Raw genomic sequence first — 23,851 nt, 5'->3', positions numbered from 1 at the left:
GACGCCGCACCGCGCCGCGCCGGACGGCGGCCTCGTCTTTCATACGCCGAAGAAGTCTGGCCTGGCGATTTAAGAATTCAGGCCGGAAGTGCACGGGAGTCGCAGCTTTCGAAGACGATCGTAAAACGTCCCGCCAGATCTCCGCCGTTTCCTGATCCCCACTGCGGTATCCTTCCTCACCGAGAGTAGCTTCGCCGTGGCACTAACGAGCGCGCGCTCCTAGCTGGCGAGAAAGTCCGACGACGCCTGTGCACGGCAAATCTCGGCGGACTGAATATTGCGGACGGCTTTGTGAGCCAACGCGCGCGAGCGCGATCTCGCGTTGAGAAATATCGAAAATAATTATCGTGCGCTTTGAGAGAGAAAGAGAGAGAGAGAGAGAGAAGAGAAAGAGAGAGGAAGAGAGAGAGAGAGAGAGAGAGCACGATCCTGCACGACTCCGTCGTGCTGCTACGCACAATCGTCCCCTTCTACGACTAGGGATGCAACGATTTCTCGAAGTATCGATAACGATATATTATCGTCATTCAGAACCATCGATAATGATAATATCGATAATTTTGAAAAATATCGATATTTATATTTAAAAATGTATACATATAGGGGGGAGGTATGCGTATAAAGGGTGTACATGAAAAATTTGAAAAGATCTTTTAAAATTTTTTATCTTCATATAATTTATTGTCATATTCATATTAGAAAAGATATAATAAACCGCAGTCGTTTGCCGGAGATCACCGCATACACGGAGCAGGAGATTTATTACGGTTCAACGATTGAGGTGAAAATGATGAAAACGAGCGAATTTACTTAGACATCGATCAATTACATAATATACGTATATTCCAGTGAATTCACTCAATCTTGTAATTCTCATCTCGGTCGTAGAACAGCAATAGGCCCCCAGGGCTGTGACTGAAAAATACGAAATATCAGTAAAATTCATATCGATATATATATATATCGATATGATATATCTTATCGGAGACAAAAAAAACATCGATTAATATTCGACATATACATCTCTCGATGTATCGATACTTCGATCGTTACATCCCTATCTACCGACCCGAAACCTGCGACTTGCAACCTACACGCGACATACGCGTTTGAATAACATCGACGACTCTTGCTCGGGAAATATCATCATCGCGACAATTTAACAGCTACCGTTTGGAAACACAGGCTACAAAGATATTCGACACATTCGGTCCGATACACCACTTTTATTCATGTAAACAGTACGCAACATGACTCGATCACGTGCGGCTTATGGGGGAGTCGGCGTGTTACAAAAAAAGAAAAGGAGGCTTCGATGGGGCTCGTGCAAAATATTGAAACAAAGCTGCAACGCATGCAACGACGACGACGACGACGACGACGACGACGACGACGACACTGCGGCAGGAGGGAAAGTCGCAAAAACAGCCGACGCAGACGGAAGTGCACCGTCTCGTGCCAAATTCTAAATTCCCTTCTACCTCGCGGCCGTTCTCGCGACCGCCGTGCATGCGCACCCCGCGTTCGAATAAGGCGTGCTCGCGTCGCCAGAGCCTCGCCACGGTCTCGTGTCCAGAGAGCAAGGACATTCATTGGCCACAATTCATCCGTCGTGCTGTGGCCAGCCAATCGTAAACTCGTCCGACGTTTTCCTCTGTGTCGAAGTCGTCGTCGTCGTCGTTCGATTGACGCGCGCCTTGTATCGCTCGTTGACGGAGCCACCTATCGCATGCATAGATATCGTCGTATTGCACGTGTAACATCGCGCCGCGACTTGTCTGGCGCGTAGAGCGCGGATTCGATTTGAAGCGGCGGCGGCGGCGACGACGGCGGCGGCGGCGGCGGCGGCGGCGGCGGTGGCGGCGGCGGCGGCGGCGGCGGCTGTTTCCGCGCTCGGCAACGTCCGCGCATTCTCGCGCCGCGTCGCGCCGGCCAGTTAAAAGTCGCCTCCGCGCCGCCCGTACGACTTCGCCGCTCTCGCTCCGTGGCGTCAGCCACGGTCAACAACAACCGGACGCGCGCCGTGCCGTGCGCCAGCCGACGGCGGAATCGTCGACAGGGAATCCCAGCGCGTTCACGAACGCGCGCTCGAGCGCGCGCGCGGGCGCCATCCTGGCGGTTTAAAGCAGATTTCATCCTGATATCATCGTGCATATGTATATTTATATGTCGTATTTTACAATAAAGAGAGATTACCATCGTTGTTGTTATTGCTCTGTCGCGCATCCTTGTCGTAGGCTGTAGGTGGTCCTTTGTGGGCATTATAAGTAGCCCGTAGATTCTTCTCGATGACTCGACTCGAATCGGGTCGAATTTTGTCGAAGCTCCGGATGCTTCGGAAGATGCGAGTGGCAAACGATATTTCATTGAACTTATATTTTACATTGATTCGAGGAAATTCTATTCGAACGATCGTACGACTCGCGCGGAAGCGCTGTCTCAAAGGCCCGCGACGAGATCGCGCTGTTGCGAAATTCAGTAATCCGTTATATACGTCGAGAGAATCTCTCGGCGAATTTCGAGAGAAATGGGGGAAAAAAAGGGGAAAGAGCGAGGCAAATAAATGTAATCTACGTTGGGTATCTATGTTGGCGCGGGGAAAATTTTCCGCGTGGCTTAATAATAACTTAAAGAAGCTCCGCGCGCGTATACGCGCGCGTAGACGTATCGCGGGCTACGCCGAAAATATACATCGGCGTCCCTCGACCCCGCCGCCGACATTTCCACCGTCATCATCGTCGCCGCCGCCACCGCCGCCGTCGCCGCCGCCGTCGCCGTCGCCGTCGCCGTCGCCGACGTCGCCATCACCGTCGCCAGCGAAGAGAAACCGAGCTCAGCATTACGCGCAGCTCGGAGTCGCCGCGGCGTACGTGTGGCACGCTCCTCTCGGTCTCTCGCGAGGCCTCGAGCCGCGCGGCGCTCTGCCTCGCGGCCGCATACGGAATGACGCGCAAAATTCGCGGAATTGGCCGACCGGGGGAGGTCAGCCGAGCGTCGAACGACGGCGCACGTCCCTCGGCGTCCTTTCGCCGTCGCGGCGTCCCGATGACGCGCCCCTTTTACCCGATAGGGAATAAAAATGTTCGCGGTGAATTTTCTTAGGCTGCACGCCGTATAGAGCGTGGCTGCTCGCGCGCTGTCTGCCCGCACCCGCCGCCCTGCCGCCGCCGTGGCATCGCCGCTGCGCCATCGCTGCTGCCTGGCTGGCTCGGCTACGCGAGCGAGCGAGCGATCGGAGCGAGAGCCGAGACCTCTCTCAGCGCTCTTACGCTGCGCGCCGTATACAGCCAGCCAGTCAGTGGCGAGTTCCGAACCTAGTGGCGTTAGGCCGACTCCCTCGTGCTCGGGGGCCCCCGAGTACGAGAGACCGGAGGCTCCCCGGTGAAGGCTGCCGCGCGCTCTCGACGCGCGCCGAGCCTCCGTGACTCTCCTACGTCTTGCCTTTAAGGCTGCATGAAAATTTACTCACGGACGCGCTCGCGTACTTTGCTCTCCCCGTGAGTTCCCTTTTTCCGCTCTCTCTCTCTCTCTCTCTCTCTCTCTCTCTCTCTCTCTCTCTCTCTCTCTCTCTCTCTCTCTATCTCTCTTGTTCTTTGCTCCTCTCTCTCTCTCACTCTCGTTCGATTCTCGTTCTCACTTTTTCTCGCAACGCGACACGCGAGCACGTTGATTTTTAGCGGAATGAATATTTTAAAGCTCACAATAGCTAATAAAGTGGATTTTCTCCTTTCGAGCGAATTAACGCAGCTCTCGTGCCGGTCCCTTTGCCCCGAGTAAGCCGATATTACTTTCTACACGACGTTACAGATGGTTGTTATCGACGAGTTACGTACGAAAGGAATTTGGAATGTATATTCCTCGAGGAGGCTTGCGCGCAATCGAGCGAACGGTCTCTCTCTCTCTCTCTCTCTCGCTCTCTCTCTCTCTCTCTCTCTCTCTCTCTCTCTCTCTCGCTCTCTCTCTCTCTCTGTTCGAGAAATCTTTTTTCTTTTTGGGATTTTAGGTTGAAACGGACGCGCGCGCGCGCGCGCGCGCGAGAGAGAGAGGGAGAGAGAGAGAGAGAGAGAGAAACGTTGAGCGCCGGGAAACGTTTCCGTCGGCCGCGCGACTCTTCGTAAGTGAACGCGCGCGCGATTACCTTGCTCGCCGCAAGGTCCTGGCGTCGTGCGGTGGCGCGATTGACCGTGCTATCTCGGTCGTCTCGTAAGATATTAAGCAGAGTCGCGCGACGAGCGTTCGGGATCGGTGTGCGATCTGCGCGCGGACAGCGCAGTCATTTTGAGTTTCCGCCGAGTGTCGCTGAAATATTTCAGCGGCAGTCGCCGATCCGTTCTCCGATAACTTTCATCGACCGGCCGCGCTATCACGGACTTTCTCGCGCAGAGCGATTTTTCTCGATCGAGAGGCGCGAACGTTCCTGCGAGAGGAAGAGGAGGAGGAGGAGGAGGAGGAGGAGGAGGAGGAGGAGAAGGAGGAGGAGGAGAGGGGGAGGAGGATACTCACTTGATGCGAGTTTCCACGAGGGAATCCGCTTCTTTTCTCGCCTTACATCGCCTTTTTGTCGCCTTCTTTCTTGCCCACCGCCTTCCTCCCTAATGTTAATAAGCGCTACTAATCATTTGACATAAAAGCATTGTTTATATCTGAAAAGCCGCGTACTTCGACAATGGATTTGCCTTCGCGTACGATCAGAATAGTGACATACACAGTCCTGCAGTATTAAATCCGATATTAATTATGTAATTAATTTACGCGCCGTGAATGAAACGTACCCTTCTGTTTACATGAGATCCATCAGCGCGTTCGAACGCTAACAATATGGCATTATGCGCCCGATGAATGATCGACTTTTTTTTTTTAAATGTCATGTTGAGAGTAAAAGCGTAAACATATGCTATTGTGAGACTATTGCAACGATCGTCACCTCGCAAGCTCGTTTTCCCTTTCAACGAGTGCACGGTCGAGGTAATGTTGCAAATGATAAAAAATCTGGCCGTTTGTCCGGACGAAAATTTTTCAGATAAATCGCACGTCGCGTCTGAATTTCTGTCTGTCCTGACGAAATCTGACGAGTAAAGCATACGTCGTACGCGAAGCACCGGGCGTACCGGCGCGTCGCTACGCCACTGACTGGTCGTGTCGGAGTGCAGGTGGGCCGAGCGCGCACGGAAACAGCCGAGCGCGCATTCGGGGGAAAACGGAGCGGCGGTACTCGGCGAGGACTGTTGTCAGAGTATTCAGTAATGCTTTGCATGGCCAGCTAGCTACTAGTGTGTGTATCGATGACAGTCACGTCATCCGCTCGGAGTGCTCGTGCGATGTTACTCGGGGAGCTAACCGGGGTACATACCGGCGGCCGATACTTACGTCGCGCAGTGCATTCTTCGTGAGACTTGTGAGGAGAACGAAAAGAACGAGAAAAAAACAGCGTTAACGGACACGTAGTCGGGGAAGACAGACAGTGAGTGAGAAAGACAGTGTTGCGAGAGGCAGCGCGTGGAAGGCAGGCGAAAGACAAGAGGCACGTCGGCGGACAGAACTTACTGACTCGTGCCGTCGCCGGAGGTAGCGTGGTGCTTCAGTTATCACGTTCAGTTATCCGCAGTTTTGTTTCTTTCGATTTCTTTTCCTCTTAATTTTCATCCCGTCACTTCGCTCTCACGAACCGCTTCAGTCACGCGGAGGGCGAAGAGAAACGGATCGTCGCGCGGCAGCACCGTGTGCGGCAGTGCAGCAGCAGCGTACCAAGATGCTGTCATCAGTGTCAGCGAAATAATAATGTGGTGCGACGTCAGTCAGGTGAGTTTCGCGCGCGATACCGCGCACACTGTTCTCTCTCTCTCTCTCTCTCTCTCTCTCTCTCTCTCTCTCTCTCTCTCTCTCTCTCTCTCTCTCTCTCTGTCTATCATCCATCTCTCTCTCGCTCTCTCTCTCTCTCTCTCTCTCTCTCTGTCTCTCTCTCTCTCTCTCTGTCTCTCTCTCTCTCTCTCTCTCTCTCTCTCTGCCTGTCTCTCTCTCTCTCCCCCTCTCCCTCTCCCTCTCCCTCTCTCCCTCTGTTACTCTTACACGCTCACCCGGCCACCGCCGTCCTTTTTCTGACAACCCCCTACCCCTCTTTGCGCGCGCCCGCGCTCCCCCGGTGTGCGTTCCCTTCCTTCAGCGTGTATAACACGCGTGCCGCGTTTCCGCGTTTCGTGCCGGTCGAGGAGAGCGGTTACGTGAGCGTGCGCTGCTCGGCTCGCGTTGAGGATCGCGAAAGAGCGACTTCGCTCGCGCGAACGACGACTTGAGGCGACTCGAGTGTTTTGCCGTTGGGACTTTAGTCTCTCGATAACGACGCCGACGTTGCGCGGCACGTACGGTACGGTTACATTCGATCGACGCGCAGGCATTTTACGATACACACGAGCACCTTGCGTTTCGATACCAAAAAAGTCAGCAGACAGAGAGCGTTCTCTCTCTCTCTCTCTCTCTCTCTCTCTCTCTCTCTCTCTCTGTTTCTTTCCTTCTCTCTCTCTCGCTCTCTCCCTCTCAATCAATCGTCGTATGCTCGTGAGGGAACGTTCAGCCTCTCTATCGTACGTCGAGCAACCGCGCCCGACTACGAGACCTCTCTCAGTCGCAAGCCTTCTCTCTCTCTCTCTCTCTCTCTCTCTCTCTCTCTCTTTCTCTCTCTCTCTCTCTCTCTCTCTCTCTCTCGGTCTTAAAGCAAAAAAAGAAAAAGAAGAAGCGAGACTCTCGGCAGCCACTTCTCCACGGCGCATCGCGCTTACATCGTTCTCGAAAATCGATCGACGTTACTGCACTTGTTCGCTCGCTCGCTCGCTCGCTCATACTCGCTTCAGACTCTCCGTGCGAGAAACGCCCGTGAAAATTTTTTTCAACGGACGCGAGCCGCGAGCACGCGTAGGACGACTAAGTGTCAGATTTGACGCGTGGTAACCTCGTGTTCGGTAGTTTGAATTCGAAGCGATCCCGCGTTTCCTTGGACCTGTGCGGGGAGAGGGTGGTATGGGCGGTAGGAGGGCGGTCGCGGTCGCGCGGGGCGAAAGAGGATGACGAGGCGAAGCTCGAGGGGAACGACGAGGTGGCTTGCGTACTGTGTGGGCTGTGGAGCAGCGGGGCGCGCGGCAGAGAGGAGGGGAAACGAGCGACAGCGGCAGCGCTTGACGGCGCGGTGGGGAATGGGATGAGAAGGGTGCAAAGAGGGGGAGACGGGCTAACAGCAGGGATAGGGGGTGGCGGGTCGGAGCGGGGAATGGCGCGGCAGGAGGGGGGATCGCTCGAGGCTGCTGGCTGCCTCTTCTTCGCTTGGCCAGCGCCGCGAGGAAATCTAGCGTCGGCTCAGAGACGCTAGGGTGGGGGTACGGTTATAACCAACCATCAAGGGGCAGCGTCGTCATGGTTACCACGACGACAACAACCCGATCTGGTCTAGAGGGGTGTTTTTAAAGACATATTCGCTTTTGCCGCGTCTCTCGCTCTCCCGTTCTCTCTCTCTCTCTCTCTCTCTCTCTCTCTCTCTCTCTCTCTCGCTCCCCCCCTCTCTCTCTCTCGAAGTTCTCCACTAACTCTCTCCTCTCTTACTCTCTTTTTCTCTCTGTTTCTCTCTCTCTCTCTCTCTCTCTATCTCTATCTTTCTTTCTTTCTCTTTTGCCCTCGTCCTTTTTTCCCTTTTCCTCTTCGCTTTCCCGTTTCCTAGCGATTGTTTTTCGTCACGAGGTCTTTGAGCGACGCGAAATGTTTTGCGACAAAATCGAAGGAGAGGGGCGCGATATCATCGCGAGAGTCGTAATCCACCGAGAGGAGGCGCTAGAGTTGTAATTTTACGCCACTGTCATGTAAATTGTTTCTTGATATATTTTTCAACGGGAAAATAATGCAGTCATCGTTTGGTCTCGAATTTTTCTCTTTTCCTAACAAAAAACAATCGCCAGCGATACCACAGAGAATACCCAACTTATTAAGATTTTATTTATTTATTTATTTATTTAACGGGAACAAATTCCGTTTTGCAAAACAATAGATAAAGTGTGAATATACACAAAAATACACGTAAGCAAGGTAGCTGCAAGAAATGTGAAGAGACCGAAACGCATGTAAATAAAAATTGTATACAGCAGAGAGTGTGGTGGTACCGATAACACATGAGTCATATAAAACAATACATACAGCAATCAGTTTACCGTATAGTAATTCATGCAGGCATACGATTACGTAGTACACTTACATAGTACAGCGCCCCAGTAAAAATAAAAGAGGAAGAAGATTTTTGGATAGATAGAAATAAAATACCCTACATGTTTAACGCAAAGCGCAACGATCAAAATAGATTATTTTATGATTTAAATGCAGTACGGGAGAGCTTAAAAAATATATATAAATGGGGTGCATACTTATATTTTGACATTATAATATATTAATATATTTTATTATTATAATATTATAATATATTTAAAAAAATATATAAGCATCCACCCCACTTATATGGGGTGTCTGGATTTAAGTGCAAACAAACCGAAAAGGTTCAATAAACAGGCTCGAAAATCAACCATTAGAGCGAGTTATACTAATTTAAACTTGCGAACACATAACCCAACATAATTGTAACTAAATTAGCATCCAACTCATGTAAAGTTATAAGAACTGTTCAAAGGGACTATCTCTGGTAGCAATATATGCTTCAGCACGCTTTCTCAGAAATTATCAAATTTGATAAAAAATAATAGGAGGATTCTGTAGAAGTATCAGACGAATTTACAATGTGCTGCTATAGTTCATCAATACTTTGGATAAATCCTGCAGCGTAAACAGATTTACTTAATCAAGAGAATAATTGAAACAAACAAATGGAAATATTTCATTTGAGTGAATAATCTTTCTAAGGATATACTTCGTCTGCAATATACAGCTCTCGATAAAAAGGCGCCTTAAACAAAAAAATGTTCCAGACGAAGCTTGTTTGTTTTTACAAAAAGCGTTTTTCTTTTTAGTTGATATTATTATCAACTTGCGGTTTAGATAAAAAATTGGTAATATCAGCATTGTTTGTCTCAAAAATCTTTTAACTTTTATGTGAAACATTTTTTTTTTTATTACAGCCATAGTTTCAAAGATATTGGACTATATTAATTAAAATGAGACATTAAAGTGAAATTATATATATACAATTTTAATTCGTCTACCGTCTTAAAATAAGAAAATATAAACAAGTAGATGAAGATAAGAAAATATTTTAATTTAAAGATACAAAAACATGTGAGAACAAAAGTGAGGGCAATAATATTGACGGTACGCGTATAAATAAAATTAATAATCGTTACAAAATACAAATTATATTATTAAGACAAACATGCGTTTCGGTCACGGGATGAGATCCTTTTGAATGATATTAAAAATATGTTAGCTCGGCAAGATACGGAGCTTCCGTGGTCGCCGCTAGGTGGTGTCTGCTCTCGCAGAGAAATTCGCTTCCCCACGGGGACGTAATTAAGCACATAGGAATATTCCAAGATAAACTGACACTAGCACATTATCTTTTTGTCTTGGAATTATATGTTAACTGAAATAAATATTCTATTAATGATAAATGAAGGGATTTCAGCTCGATTTGAAAATCATTTTTAACTCAAACAAGCTGTGTTTTGTTTTTAACATTGCTTTTTAGCCTCCAAATTTGATTTATTCGCCCGTGGTAAATAATTTCGTCGCAAGTCAGTAACAAAAATTTTATTATTAACTTTGTCACTTGGACTTCAGATGTCACAAGAAATGTTTACTGTCACGTTTCATATATCGATTATGACTATTGTTTTATTACGGTGACTAGCTAGTAGGTCCTGTGTGAAATTTCATCGTAATGTGCGTGAAGGCAACGCTCGCTTTTGATGATTTCAGACAAAGCATCTAAAGCGAGTTGTGCAAACTCGCTTTAAAGTATATTCAGACGACACCGATCATCCAGGTCGAACCGTTGAATGCAATAGAGGATCATTCGTCTCTCGAGTGATCTCTTAAACAAGATACATAAATAACATTTCGTCCCAAGCAATTCGTTGGATCGTTAAAAAACTATTTCTTCGCATCATAGGCGTTAATTTTGCATGACTCTGCAAGAAATAGATGGATCAGGAGGAGTTGGTAGGAATTATATAAAAATCGTTAGTAACCTAGACGATCTTCCGATACGTTTGTCGCGTGATTATCCAAAGCAAATACACAATATGTCTCTTCGATATACCGATCTTCTCTCATCGATCTGAAAATTTCGATCGAGTGACGACTCGACTCGAACGAGACTGAACTAAGAATCGATAAAGCATCGATTACTCGTCGATTCTCGTCATCGGCCAAAGAAAAGCCCGCAGTTGCGACTTGTCCGCTGCGATTCTAATCTTGCGTGTAACGGGCATAAAATTGGTGTACGAATGTAAGCGCGGGCGCGTCTACCACAATTCGGCTGACGATAAATCAGCGTGCGCAGCGTCTAGGGGATGAAAGTGGGTGGCGCGGGGAGAATGAGGAGGGAGGGAGGGAGGGAGCGTTTTTCGGCGCTTCCGACGGTCGGTGTGCCATCGGTGGCCCGATGACCGACAAAACCAGCAGTTTTTCCACGTGGTTTCGCGTCGTACACGACAAAAGGTTTTGTCAGCGTGCGCGCGTCGCCGGCGCATCGTTGAACTTGAACGGAAAAATTCGTACGCGCACTTTGACCCTTAATCCCGCGCTAAAAATCGGGATAAATTCGAGAGAAATAAACAAATCGATAACTCGCGAGGTCGAACGGGCATTATTATTTTTTCCAAAGGGGAGTAAGATTAAAATAAAAAAAAAAAGATCTAATCAGGAAAAATAGCAAGTACGTGGGCGGGGGGAGGGAGAGGGGTATTGAATATCATTTTCCGTTTTTCACCAGCTGTTATTGTTCCTGTAATTACAATAGCTCTTCTCGTATTCATAATCTAAGAATGTAATTACGTGCTCGACTGCATCTTTCATTCTTTCTTCAGCAAGAGTTGACTTTAACTACAATTCAATATATTTCTTGTTTCTTTACGCACATCGTCCGCTATGATCTGAACAAATAGTAGATTTATTTAAAAGGTGATTAACGCGTGAACCGATCGAGCTACTCTAAATGTCGCATCCTTTTTCGCATTTACGAGAGACGCACGCTGACGAGTACTTTGTACTCCAACGCGTTCACTTACGGATTACCGCGGTTTGCATTCCCATGAGAAAAGTATACCTTGACATTTTGTAATGACGAGTTATAATAAACTGGTTCTAACGGCGCCTTTCATGTCACAACTATCACTTTACGTTAATATCGGTCAGAGATTAACGACTTGCCAATAAATAAGAAATCATGTTTGCTACTTTTGCATGGATATTTTACATGTTTGTAAATTTTCAAAATTTTTCAAAATTTCTTAAATCTCATCCAACGCCCAAAGATATACGATATTTTAATATCTTCCACGAACAATTATATCGTTCTACCGATCGATTTATTAAATCGTTTTTTAAGTCGTTAAGTCGTTTTTTTAAAATTTTGTATTAAAGGCAGACCTCTCTCTCTTCCTCTCTCTCTCTCTCTCTCTCTCTCTCACGTACGCACACGTCCGCGTATACACACACACACACACACACACAGACACACTAGACGGTATACAGCTACGCATCTAGCCTTTGTCCGTTCTTGAAATTTCATTGACGTAAATAAACTCTGCTAATCTGCTAATCTGAAAAGAATCGCGAACAGAGACACCGCACTACGCACAGTGCAAAAGTACGCGTGTCGATTTGTCGAGCATTGTTAACAACAAATTCTACCGAGAACAGCCAACATCGATTCGCATCGCGGAGCGCAGTCCGTGTGACATAACTCCTCCGCGAAATCTATTTCTGTTCGCGATGTATTTCCGTATTATCGACGTAAGCAGCGCGGCGATACTGGAGCGCGTGTTTGATTTGACACCGACAGGTAAACCGCTGACGAAAAACATTGTTGTATGCTAATTTCATAATAGCCTCAATCCGTAATTTGAGAACGAATCCCACTTCTCCAAATCGACGGTACGTTTATTCCGACACACTTCGCCCAAGGTGATGAACAAAATTTAGTTACGTGTCCCAATTTCACCCGCGATAAAAGCCGCACTTCAAAACTCCCGCGCAGCTGAAATGATGAATAAGTCAGGCAACATTTATCCTCTCGATTGAAAGAATCCACGCGCGCGCGGCTATAATCACCCTTGAAATTACGTTTTGAAATTGCATCTCTCTCTCTCTCTCTCTCTCTCTTTCTCTTTTTCGCCCCCCTCCCCCTTTCTGCCTGGCGTACTACGCGCGAGACGGACACGCCGAGAGAGCGCGGCGAGACTCTTCCCGATGGATTATTTCGACCGATCGAACGTGCGCGCACGTTACTTCGATGCATGTCGCAATGACCCGTCGGCGCGACACGACGCGACGCGACGCGACGCGGCATGTCGCGCCGCGAGTCGGCACAAAGTGAGTCCAAGTTTCCCCTACCTCCCACCCTCCCTTCCGCACACCTCCGCCTCCTTCGCCCCTCCGGCCCTCGCCCACCATCACGGGCCATTAACGAGAGAGTTATCGACGCGCGATCTGTCAATAGGCTTCTCCCATTCATAAATTCGCCGGGCCGGCGTGCGGTGGCCGCATAGTTTTGCCGCAGAAACCACGTGGCGGCGGCAACCACGAGACGGCAGACGGACGGACGGACGGACGGACGGACACCTCCGCCGTTACGCTACGCGACGGGACTCCGTTCTACCGCGTGATTTACGAGCCGGCGTCCCCGTTTTAAATGCATGGGGAGCGCTCGAGCGTTCGTTCCCGCGCGCGAGCGTGCGAGCGCGTGCGTCTCTCTCTCTCTCTCTCTCTCTCTCTCTCTCTCTCTCTCTCTGTGTGTGTAATCGCGCTGCCTAGCTGAATCTCTTTCTCTCGATTGCGGCGAGTCTGATCGAGCGCTCGCCGTTACTACTGCACGGTAAATGATACATCGATATCTCTTTTCAAGCTTTCGCAACTCTCGCGGCGTCACTCGACGATGAATTTGTGCGACGATGTGCGCTCCGATCTTGGCAGTGCGCCTCTCTTTCTCTCTTTCTCTCTCTCTCTCTCTCTCTCTCTCACTCACTCTGTCGCTAGGGTCGATATAATTCTCAACTTTTCGACTTTCGTTACTCTTGCTAAGCCGTAGCGTGTCGATCGTGTCCAGCAATGAGGGATTTTCGGAAAAAGACTCTGTTTCTTCTCGTTTCTTTCGCTAGCCAATTGTTAACCGTACGCACTTTCGTGCGTGTCTCTTCTCTGAAATGTGAGCTGTCTAGACACAGTTGTGCAGTATTAATACTTTTCTCTCGTTGATATCAAGTCCTTGCAATCCGGTTAGGCAACACGATATCGCGCCGTGTCGACGTTGCGATTTAGTTGGCGACCTCTTCTGACGCAGGTCCGCCCGTTGCGTTTAACTTTTGCTCCCGTCTGCTCGTGCATCGTCACCGAGTAGAGAGGTTATCGTCTCGATCTGTGCAGCAGTAGTTTTCAACTTATATCGCTCTCGCCAGTGCCGTATTAAATTCGCGAGTTTACAGAGGACACACTTACTCGAGCGCGCGGTATTTGCGTGTCGCGCAGTGTACGCGTCTTTATTCTTCTCTCCCCCCGGGACAAACGCGTCACTCGAAGTACGAAGTTTGAAAAATACAATGTTCGTGTAACGCGACTTTAATGACAGAGAGGAGAGTAAGAGCGCCAAGTTGGGGGGGAGTCGTGTTTGTCGCAACACCCGCCGGCCGGCCGGCCGGCCGGCCGGCAATAAAATTCGAGACAGACACGTGGTCTCTGCCGTAAAAACGTCTGGCCACCGCGAGCGCGACGCGCGCGGCGTGTCGCGCCCGCGAAATCGATGAATCACGAATCGAATTACGAATATTGTAGTAACGCGCCCGCCGTCTGCCTCCACCCTCCTCTCGATCCCACTTTCCGTCGTATCCTCCTCCGTCGAAACGGAGACACCGTGCGACACGTGGTGCGCCATCGTACCCGCCTCGCATCGACTCCGCGTTGTCGCGCATTGCTTTGTTTACGTTACGCGTATGGCTCACGGCGATTGAAAAATTCGCCCGTCGCCCCCGTAATTGATACGTCGATCATGCGTGAACTGTATGCGTCCGTCGAAAGACGGACGGTGGGGATCAATTACATCGCTCAGATTTCTTTTGTTTCTCTCTTTTCTCCGCTCTTCGAGACCGATATCTTTATTCCCTGTCCTTTTGCATTTGTGTACATCTCTTATTTTCTTCTTAGGAGTCATTGTCATGTATCTGTCATGCATTCGTCGATATTCCCCTCACCCCCCTTTTTGATTCGATAGTTTTTCGTTATTTTGCAGATTTCGGTAGAGTTTTCCTCTAAGAATTGCTCTAAGCCAATTAAATTCTGCGGATATCAGTGGGATGTAATCTTGACGGTAATGAGAGCTCCGCGTTCTGTGTCTGTCATTCTCGAAAGCGTCGCTCGAGAAACGCGTTACGTTCTCTGTCTTTCCAGCATCTTAATCTGCAACCACCATAAAATGCACAGAAACAAAGGGTATGTTGAGTTAGAAAGTAGAAACGTGCGAAATACGCCACATAATTGGTTCTTTTCTAATATCCGTCACTTCACCAGCACTTCATATGTGTAGGAAAGTAACCGCATACGTGAATGCGGTGAGGACGTATGCGTGCAAAAGTGCAATACGATATTTTATGTAACATAACGATAAAAATATGTCATTGTAATATTTCGTACAATGTGTAAACGAAAAATCGCTTATCTGTGAGCGTGGTACTCACAACGTAACCATCTTACGGAACGGAACCACGGAAGAATACATGGGAGGAAAAAGATGTTAGGTTAAATGAATCAACTTTCCAACGAAATGTAAACGATACAGAGATTTCGATCGATTCGTTGTCAGAAAATTCAGTCTGATCTTTTAAGATCTCTAGTTAACTCGAGCAGAATATCGGAATACTTTTAATTGGAATTTCTGAATCGTTCGTATTTCAGCAGAAAATCGGTTCGTCCAGCTGATCGCTTTTTCTCCGTGTAGCGAATTTGGTCGGGCAACCTCGTCTCATCCGAGCTTCCTTCGCGCGTCTTCACTCGCGGGAATCTTCCGTAAAACCGTAACCGTTAGCGATGCCTCGCGAGCTCATAGAGAGACGCACAACACATACTCGTGTATAAACTCATCCGCGTGAATGGTTTCTTGTTAGCTTTTTGCGGTACAGCACGTTACGTTTTACGAGCGAGACACCTGACGCATCATCTTTCTGGAACGTTACGTTGATAATAATTTTACCACCAATTTGATTACACAACGATTGTCACTTATCCTTGCATACTTCATAACGCGATAAAATAGCCACGTTTCCAAAAGCGCGCCGAGGAATAAAGCCAGGAGTGAGAGACACAAGTGAGATGAGGAAATGAATACGACAAGATAAACAAGATAAGTGTCAAGGTCCAGCTGGATATTCTACGTCCGGCATTGCGGTGGAAAAACACAAGTCTTTGTAAATCCGTCGGCCGTCAGCCGACGTGAGACACGTCGCAAATGTATTTTTATCTCCAAAGTTGAACGACCCGCCGTTTGAGTAATGATCGCGGTGTTGGTACACTCGCTACCGCGTTGCTCGCGCAAAGGTTAAGGTTGTGGTGCTCGCAGCGCCCTAAATCCGCGGGCCGTGTTTGAATCAAGCCGGCGGCACACACACCTCGCGAACCCTCGGCGGGTCCGGAGATGCGTCGCGTTCTAATCGAGTCGCGCGCCGCGCGAAACTCTCTCGTCCTCTCTTGCGGTAGGTTAAGGTTAAGCGCGAAAGGAGAAGAACAGAGAGAGAGAGAGAGAGAGAGAGAGAGAGAGAGAGAGAGATAGAGAAAGAGACGGAGCGAGAGAGAGAGAGAGAGAGAGAGAGAGAGAGAGAGAGAGCGAGCGAGATGTGAACGGAGAGTTTCGCGGCCCCGTTCTCTCTCTCTCTCTCTCTCTCTCTCTCTCTATCCCCTCCATTAACGAGACCGCACGGGCCTTTTGTGCGGGCGAATTTCACGCCCACTGCCGGTTAATGGCTACCAGGAATCAGCCGACGGCAGCGGCGGCGGCGGCGGCGACGACGACGACGACGACGACGACGACGACGACGACGACAGAGGTACCTCCGCGACACAATGGCACCTGCTGCTCCCGGACGCTCTCGCGGCAGGACACACCGCGAATTCACCGGTCAAACAGCAGGTGCTGACCACAGCCGAGACTTTCGTCCCTTGTCAACGACATTGTTGCGAAACACAAATTGAGCGCTTTTCCTCTTTGACTCGCAGTGATTTTCCCTGTGATTTATCTTCCCACGCAATAAGTGAGATGAAACTGACGACGTGTCATTCCGTGTCACAACACTACTCCTGCCGGGAACAAATGTCGCACAGGTGCGAGACCCTTTACTTCCTTACGAAGCGGTTTAACGCAGTCTCTCTCTCTCTCTCTCTCTCTCTCTCTCTCTCTCTCTCTCTCTTTCTCGGTCCTCCCCTCTATCCTTGTTTGGAGAGTCGCGTGCCTCTCCGGAACGAGCCCGCCTTAACACGCGGGACACACGCGGCCGGCGGTGGCGGTGGCGGCGGCGGCGGCGGCGGCGGCGGCTTACCCACCGGCGCGACGACGGAGGAAGCAACAGTTGACGATATCGACGTGAATGAGGACGGTTTATGTACTTTCTACGGCGCGCGCCGTAGGAAGGACTCGCGCGTATGCGTGAGAGGTTCTCGCGTTACGCGCGTCACGAGAGCGACGTATACATGTACGTATGTACCATAAAGTGCGGTATAAACACACACGAGCGGGAGGATCGGGAGGGAGTTTGCAGAGTGCGAGGGGGTACGATAGGGGGATAGAGAGAGAGAGAGAGAGAGAGAGAGAGAGAGAGAGAGAGAGAGAGAGAGAGAGAGAGAGAGAGAGAGAGAGAGAGAGAGACAACGCTCACCCGACTCCGCTGGATGACGCGGAGGGTGACGCGGAGAGTTCCCACGGTGGGAGGGAGGGAGGGGGGAAGGAGAGCGTGTACGAGAGAACCGGCCGAAGTTCGTGAATTCGTCCGAGTGTGTGTCGGCTGCATTGTGGATGTTCTCTCCTACCTCCCTCGGCCCTCCCCGCCACACCTCTGCACAACCGGCACACGATGTGTACTACTCCTCGTGCCTCAACCCCCGCGTCGTGCTCTCCTCCCCCCTCCCCCCTCCCCCCGATCTCCGCTGCCCCTCGTGCACTTTCCACATCCATCCTTTTCGACCACACTGGGGATTCACCTCGTTGTGCGCTCGTCTCTCTCTCTCTCTCTCTCTCTCTCTCTCTCTGTCTCGCTCTCGCTCGCTCGCTCGCTCGCTCGCTCGCTCTTTCTCTTTCGTACGCTCCATCACGCTCTCTTCCCCGTGGCGCCCCGCGGCTGGCGGTGCAACGAGCGATGCACTTTGTCGTCGTCGTCGTGTAGTCGCCGCCGCTGCTTCCATTCCGTGGCTCAGTCGGTTTCGGCTCGGTTGCCGGCGAGGTTCGCGCTGAGGTGCGCGTCCGCCGGACGTCCATCTGTCACTCGGAATGAGCTCCAGAACGTACTGGCAGAGAGAGAGAGAGAGAGAGAGAGAGAGAGAAGCCGATGCTATCGCGATAACATTTAAATATCGTTATAAATGTATCGCAAGCATATACATATGTAGTAATGTCGCTGTTACCGTTACTGAAGAGGGAAGCCGCTTCGCTCACGGCTAGAAATCACACGGCGGATGCGGTACCATTATGCCACCTCCTCTTCCCCCCCCCCCGCCCCCGCCCCTGCCGTTGGACAGATACAATAAATATTTCGGCGTAACACACATTCCCGCCGCATTCAGTACGAGAGCACGTAAAAGTCCCGTGTCTCATCGAGTTCGAGGCAACGCGACAGATTGCGCAGAAAATAATGATGCGGTCCGTATGATAATACAGTGCACATACGTGACATCGGATCAAACTTTGACCGCTGACGATATCGGACGGTACGTCGAGTCCACTCAAGTTTTCTCGAGAATTCCACGTCTCGCGGGAAAGATTCTTGAACTTACGCACGCGCCGCCGCCGCGGTTGGACGCGGTGCGATCGAAAGGTGGCTCAAGCTTCCGGCGTATTCTCTCTCGCGGCCTCTAATTAGCGTCGAAAAAGCACTTGCATCTCACTTGCTTCATAGCTCATGTCCCCCTCCGCCCTCGGGGCCAGAAACGGCCTCCTGAGCGCAGCGCTCGGAGCGCGGACATTTTCGGCATCCGAAGCAGCGGGGGCGTACGCGCGTGCACGACGGTTGACCATGAATGAAGCCTATTTGCGTACGAGCAATAACAGGTGACACTCGACGGCTGTTTACCTTCCCTATCGGTAAAAAGAGGGGCTGGGTAGCGGCGGTGTGGCGAGCGGCAGGCGGGCGGCCGTAGAAGGGATCGTAAACACGAAGGGAGGGGCGTTTAGGAACCACGTGGATAGCGCGGCGTTTGAAGGAGCCGTCGCCGCGCCGCGCCGCGCCGCGTGGCGCCTATGCCTCACGGATATGCGTGTATTCTCCGGCGCGCGAGGTGGTGGCTTTCGACGACGAGTGTCACGGACACCGCGAACACTAGTCGGAGCACCGTGCCGCATCGCGACACATCGGCGCGAGGTTAGGCTCCGACAGCGCGGCGCGGCGCGGCGCGGCGGCGCTACCTGAGGCGCCGCGACAATTCTGCGCGCTCCGCTCCGTTTTGACTCTCGGATATTCTCGGATCTAACTAACGTCGTGTCTTGATGATTACGAGCAAGAGCTACGCGCGACAGCTTGACAAGGATAGATCTTGGGAAATGTAGGAAAAATCAAATGCCGTGATTCGGGGAGAGAGAGAGAGAGAGGGGGGGAGGGCGGGGGGAATTATGTTGGTTGAAAACAAGATAATTTCGGGCTCTTCAATCAACAGACGCACAGTGTGAGAACATTTGAGGTCCTCGACAGTCGACTCGAAAATGCTCTCCGCAACAGTATCGATTCGTAACGTCCACGCGTACCGCCCCGATGATGGTCAAGTGTATCTTGAAGTCATATAGCAATTCTGCAGTTTATCGGCACAATGAATGCCAATGATTGCTTGGATAAACTTGGATAAAACCGAGAGCCGAGATAATCCTTTCGTCCGTTTAAGACCAATCGGGTGGGGCCACGTCGTTTATGGCTCCACACGCTAAAAATAGCGTGACTTTCGTTTATGACTGGTCGCGAGATCCGCTGCTTTGCGCTTGAAATAGCCCTCGAAATCGCGGCGCGAAGCGTCGTGTCGCGTTTACGTGACGACGATAACTCCAATTTCAACAAGGGGGTAATGAGGTCTAACGACGGGTTACATGTAAATCCTTACGAATTATTCATGACCGATTATTTAATGGAGTTTTACAATTCCAATAATGCGGTCATTTCCACGTTATTGGAAGCAAGGTGTCCGCCGACGGCGAGGATGCGCATTCGGCGTAATTTCATGCGCTCTCCCGGCAATCAGCGTACTCTCGGTTAATTCTCGGCGGCGACTCGCGCGATTTCACGACAGCGGCGACAACGACGAACAGAGCGTCGTCGTCGTCGCCTCTGTCCGGCACTGACCCGGTAATGGAAATCCTCTTTTAACGATCAACGTTGCATGTATATCAACCGTGTGCGCCTAGAGTACCGAAGGTACATGTACGCAGCCCCTCGTACACTCTCCTTCGGCACTCCCACTCTCGTCTCCTTTCCCCCACCTTGTTTTCTCGTCACTCCCTCCGTCTTTCCCTCCCACCTCTCTTCCTCTTCCTCGTCCTCACCCCGCCGCCCCGCCCTCCCTGGCCCCCCGCCTTCCCCTATTCCCCCTCTCCTCGCTTCTCCATCTTCTCTCTCATCTCCTCCCTTCGCTTCCTAAGATCGTATAGCATTCCATCGAACCGGAATCAAACGAGCTGACGGTGGTGGGAGCGAGAGGAGGATGCGGCAGGATAGAGATATATATCTGTATATACACGTATATATATATATATATATGTATGTATATATGTACATGGCTATACATATATATATATATATATACACGGGGAAGGAGGCCAGCGTGGTAGGGAGAGCGGGGAAAAAGAGAGCTGCAGGAAGAGAGAGAGGGAGATCAGTGGAAAAGGATTGGTGGAGGAGGGGGTGAAGCGCGCACGGGGATGGCAAAAAGACGGAAAATAGAAATAGAACGAAGCAGGAAGGGCGGCGGAAAAAGGTGCTAGACAGATAGAAAAGGACGCGAGGGTGTGACGCGATAGTCGATCTCAGGCCTATATATCCCCCTACCTTCTCCTTCTCTCTTCACCACTATCGTAGGCCTTAGTATCGTTCTCCTCGTGTGTATGTATGTGCCGCGCGAGCGCGCGATGATATTTACTTCAAGGCCACCAAGAGAGCTGTCTACGAGCAACATGGTACCGCGTGTGCTCACGGTGACTGCGCTAGGCATCACTCGAGTGCAAGTGCGCGACCACGCGTTGGATACCCGAAGAGAACTAGGAAAGGTGATGGTCGATAGGCACGCTGCGCTCTCTCTCTCTCTCTCTCCCTCCCTCTCTCTCTCCCTCTCTCTCCGATGAGGTTTTTTGAAATCGAAATCATCTTGGCGCATACTTATACGAGGCGAAATCTAGTTGTATATTTATGCGACGTCGAGCATTAACGAGCTTCGACGAAGACGAGACTTAATAGATAGGCCAAGTGGATATGATATTTTACCATTGTCAATTTTCAGCGAGCGTGGATTTTCAGGGCAACTAGACTCGAGATTCTGCTTCTACCGAGCGGCAGTAGATCAGTAACGTGACTTTCTCTGAGATGATTTTGAAACGGAGAACGATGCTTGGTTCTAACCTAACGGGGGGTACCATGGGACTGCATGTTTCTTAGCGAGAAGCATACCACTAACTCGAAAAGCTCGGATCCGAGACTCTTCCCGGCTGTCTGCGTCGTCATCGGGACGCTCGCCAGTCCCACACGTCGATTCGCAAAATATCATTTTTCGTACGCAGGCCGCTCTCTCTCTCTCTCTCTCTCGCGCGCGCGCGACTAGTATTTTGGTCTCGCGAAAGGCGCCGGCTCGGTCGCGCGGCCAAGATCCATCGATTGCCTAACCAAACTTAACGCGATAGTGACCGCTCTCGCGTGACAAATAGATCGCCACGTGGTTCGGGTCATCCCTCGCACCCCTCGTCGCCCCTTCCTAGCCTATCCCTGCCCCCCGCGCTATCTCCGTCTTTCTCGCGGTCTGCTCCTCCCTTTCTCTCCCTTCGCGACATTCCCACGAGCTATAAATTCACGCGCCTACACACAGGTGGCACCGCTCTTTTGCCAAGTGCATACAGCCAGGCAGACTCCCTTTGGAGATAGCAGCGTGTCTACTAAACGCCGCGCGGCCGCGCGGCGTGGTGGGGGAAACGACGACCGCTTATCGTATGCAAACGGGAGTCGGCAACGTGCGCGCGCGGCGACGACGGTAAAAAGCGGTTACTCCGCGTACGCGGAGCAGATATCGGCGCTCATTCAGTAATAAGAAACCTTAGCGAGGTGGTCCTCGGGCGCGCGACTACCTACGACTCTCGCGTTCATGCGCCTCGCTCTTTCAGCTACCTTCGGGAACGCCTCTTCTATTCAAGCAATCCTTATCCGAGTGACCTTTTTTCGCAAATAGACAAATCTCCCGGGAGCAATGTTTCATCGCGATATTCCGAAGTCGAATAAAATTCTAGCTTCTACATACGTACGAGCGCGCCGTTGAAGATTGCCGGCTGGTCTATCAGCCCGTGAAACAGAAGGATACATACCCACTCGGCTGCCAAACTTATGTCTTATACACGTTGGACGTTTATCGTTAATGGCCTGTCTGATACTTACCCTGAAAAGCCCCGTGATCAAGACGGATGCCCGAGCAGCAGCCCCCCTCCCCCGCCCCCCCCCCCCCTCGGAAAGAAAACTGTTAGCGTCTGTAATCACGGGACTCGGAGCGCGCACCCTCGTAGCTCTCATTCGACACCACCTTCTCGACAGCGATAACCGATTATTATCGAGCCGTGCACCGCGAGCAAAGTATCGATACTCTACGACACGTGGTATCTCCTCGTGCAACGAACCCGCCGCGACTTGCGCCGCGGGAACGTCTACGTCTACGCGGGGATGTCCGTCCGTCTCGGGCGTACAACGGGCGACGAACGGACGTATAGGATGGACGTAGTCGCCGAGGTCCTTCGTAATGCACGCGACTTGGCGGCGGGCACGTTTTATTGCGTGCGAAAGGCCAACCACGTGCGGTGAGTCGCGCGCTCTCACGCAGGTGGCAGCACGCCGCGATACACCTACCTTTGCCCTCCACACGCGCGTTCTCGCCGCGCCGCGACTACGTCACGCGCGGCTACGTCCTCGCTCGCGCGAAAGCACCTCGCTCGCCTCGCGGCGCGGCGCGGCGCGGCCGCGCGCTCGCAGACAATGTGTTTTTGCGCGCACGTTTCTTCGCGGCGACGGCGACGGCGACGGCGGCGGCGGCGGCTTTCCTTCTCCCTTCTAGAGCGCACATGCGTGTGCATATTACTTCGTCACTTAATCGCACGACCCCGTCGTTTCTTCTCCCGCGTATCTTTTTTGTCTCTTTTTCCTTCTCCTTTCTTTTCTTTCGACGTAATCCGCGCGAGTCTCAGCGGGAAGTTCTACCGCGATCGATATTATGCTGTGACGGAAGTACATCCATTTCTCTCTCTCTCTCTCTCTCTCTCTCTCTCTCTCTCTCTCTCTCTCAACGTCTCCGACTTTGTCGCGCGAGTTGGAGGATATTTCAGTTGCGCGCCGATTACTGGTAATAAAAAATATCAATGCCGCGAAAAATAGGTGTATGTATCGGCGTTTCGATATTCCCGCGGTGTCGAATTGTCGCTCGAGCGAGTCTCTCGACGTAACGCTCGGCAAGGTGGCGGTATCGCGCGAGTAATGTCCTTGGCGCGCAGGAGCTTTCGGTCCAAGTTGAAGGCGGTTACGCAACCGAGCGTCTCTCTTTGGCTGCTAAATATTCATGATGCGAGAACACTGTGTGTCCGCGTCAAAGTTGAAATTTTTATTTAAATTGTAAAATGCGCGGCGCATGCAAGCGGCGCGCACGTTCGATCATTATAAATCCGTCGCTTTATGCCTGAAAACGACGCGATAGCTCCTTTTTTTTTCCGTTCCCTAGCGCCGCCAGATTTCTCCGCGTCTCGCATTCATCGACCGCCTGCAGCGCGCTCGTTGACGATAGCGCTTGGCGACATTGTGCTCAACATTGCGGCGCAATGCTCACGACGCGTACAACCGCGTGATTTCTCGTGACGCTCACGAGCTCCGTCCTCGTCGAGGCTCACTCGGCGTAGTCAGCGCGATCGACGCGTTGCTCCGTTACTGTCGAGCGGCTCGCTCGCTCGCTCGATAGCGTCGAGGGTTGATAGTCCGCATTGATCCTGCGGGAGAGCTCGCTGGTATCGCTAGGTTAGGTCGCCGCCGCTCGTCGATCGCAACGAAGATCGCCGCGTTCTTCGTTCGAGCGTAATTTTACTCGCTCGCGAGGTCTAGCTTCGAGCTAAAATCGCCGAATCCTGATCTCGTGCCGACGAAGACTCGGTCGTCCAAAGGATGCTCGTGTCTCTCGGCTTGATATTGATTCGCCGATAATTGACGACGCGTGACTGTACTTGTGTTGTGTCCGATTGAGATGATGT

General features: G+C 51.0%; 1 protein-coding gene and 1 long non-coding RNA gene across 3 annotated transcripts in view; one reads left to right on the top strand and one right to left on the bottom strand.

The window, feature by feature from the left end:
- The window catches only part of tara (SERTA domain-containing protein 2 taranis), a 101,702-nt gene that overhangs the window by 36,654 nt on the left and 41,197 nt on the right, over positions 1–23,851 (top strand). The window contains exon 1 of one of the 2 annotated variants that reach the window (XM_011156663.3): positions 4,616–5,799. The exons of the other annotated variant lie outside the window; for it this stretch is intronic. Within the exon in view, the coding sequence (XP_011154965.2) occupies positions 5,779–5,799 (21 nt within the window). The 5' untranslated portion in view covers positions 4,616–5,778. Of the gene's footprint in view, positions 1–4,615; positions 5,800–23,851 lie in introns of those variants that run through there. 2 annotated transcript variants of the gene reach the window in all.
- Positions 856–5,604, bottom strand: LOC112588759 (uncharacterized). The gene is made up of 3 exons (XR_003113027.1): positions 5,545–5,604; positions 4,504–4,592; positions 856–915 (listed from the first exon to the last, which is right to left on the bottom strand). It is a non-coding gene; the product is annotated as an uncharacterized LOC112588759 (long non-coding RNA).

Source organism: Harpegnathos saltator, unplaced genomic scaffold, assembly GCF_003227715.2.
Source record: "Harpegnathos saltator strain DR-91 unplaced genomic scaffold, Hsal_v8.6 scaffold285, whole genome shotgun sequence".
NCBI classification, from domain to species: Eukaryota; Metazoa; Arthropoda; class Insecta; order Hymenoptera; family Formicidae; genus Harpegnathos; species Harpegnathos saltator.
Note: the sequence above shows the minus strand (reverse complement) of the source record. Positions and strands in the feature narration are given on the sequence as shown.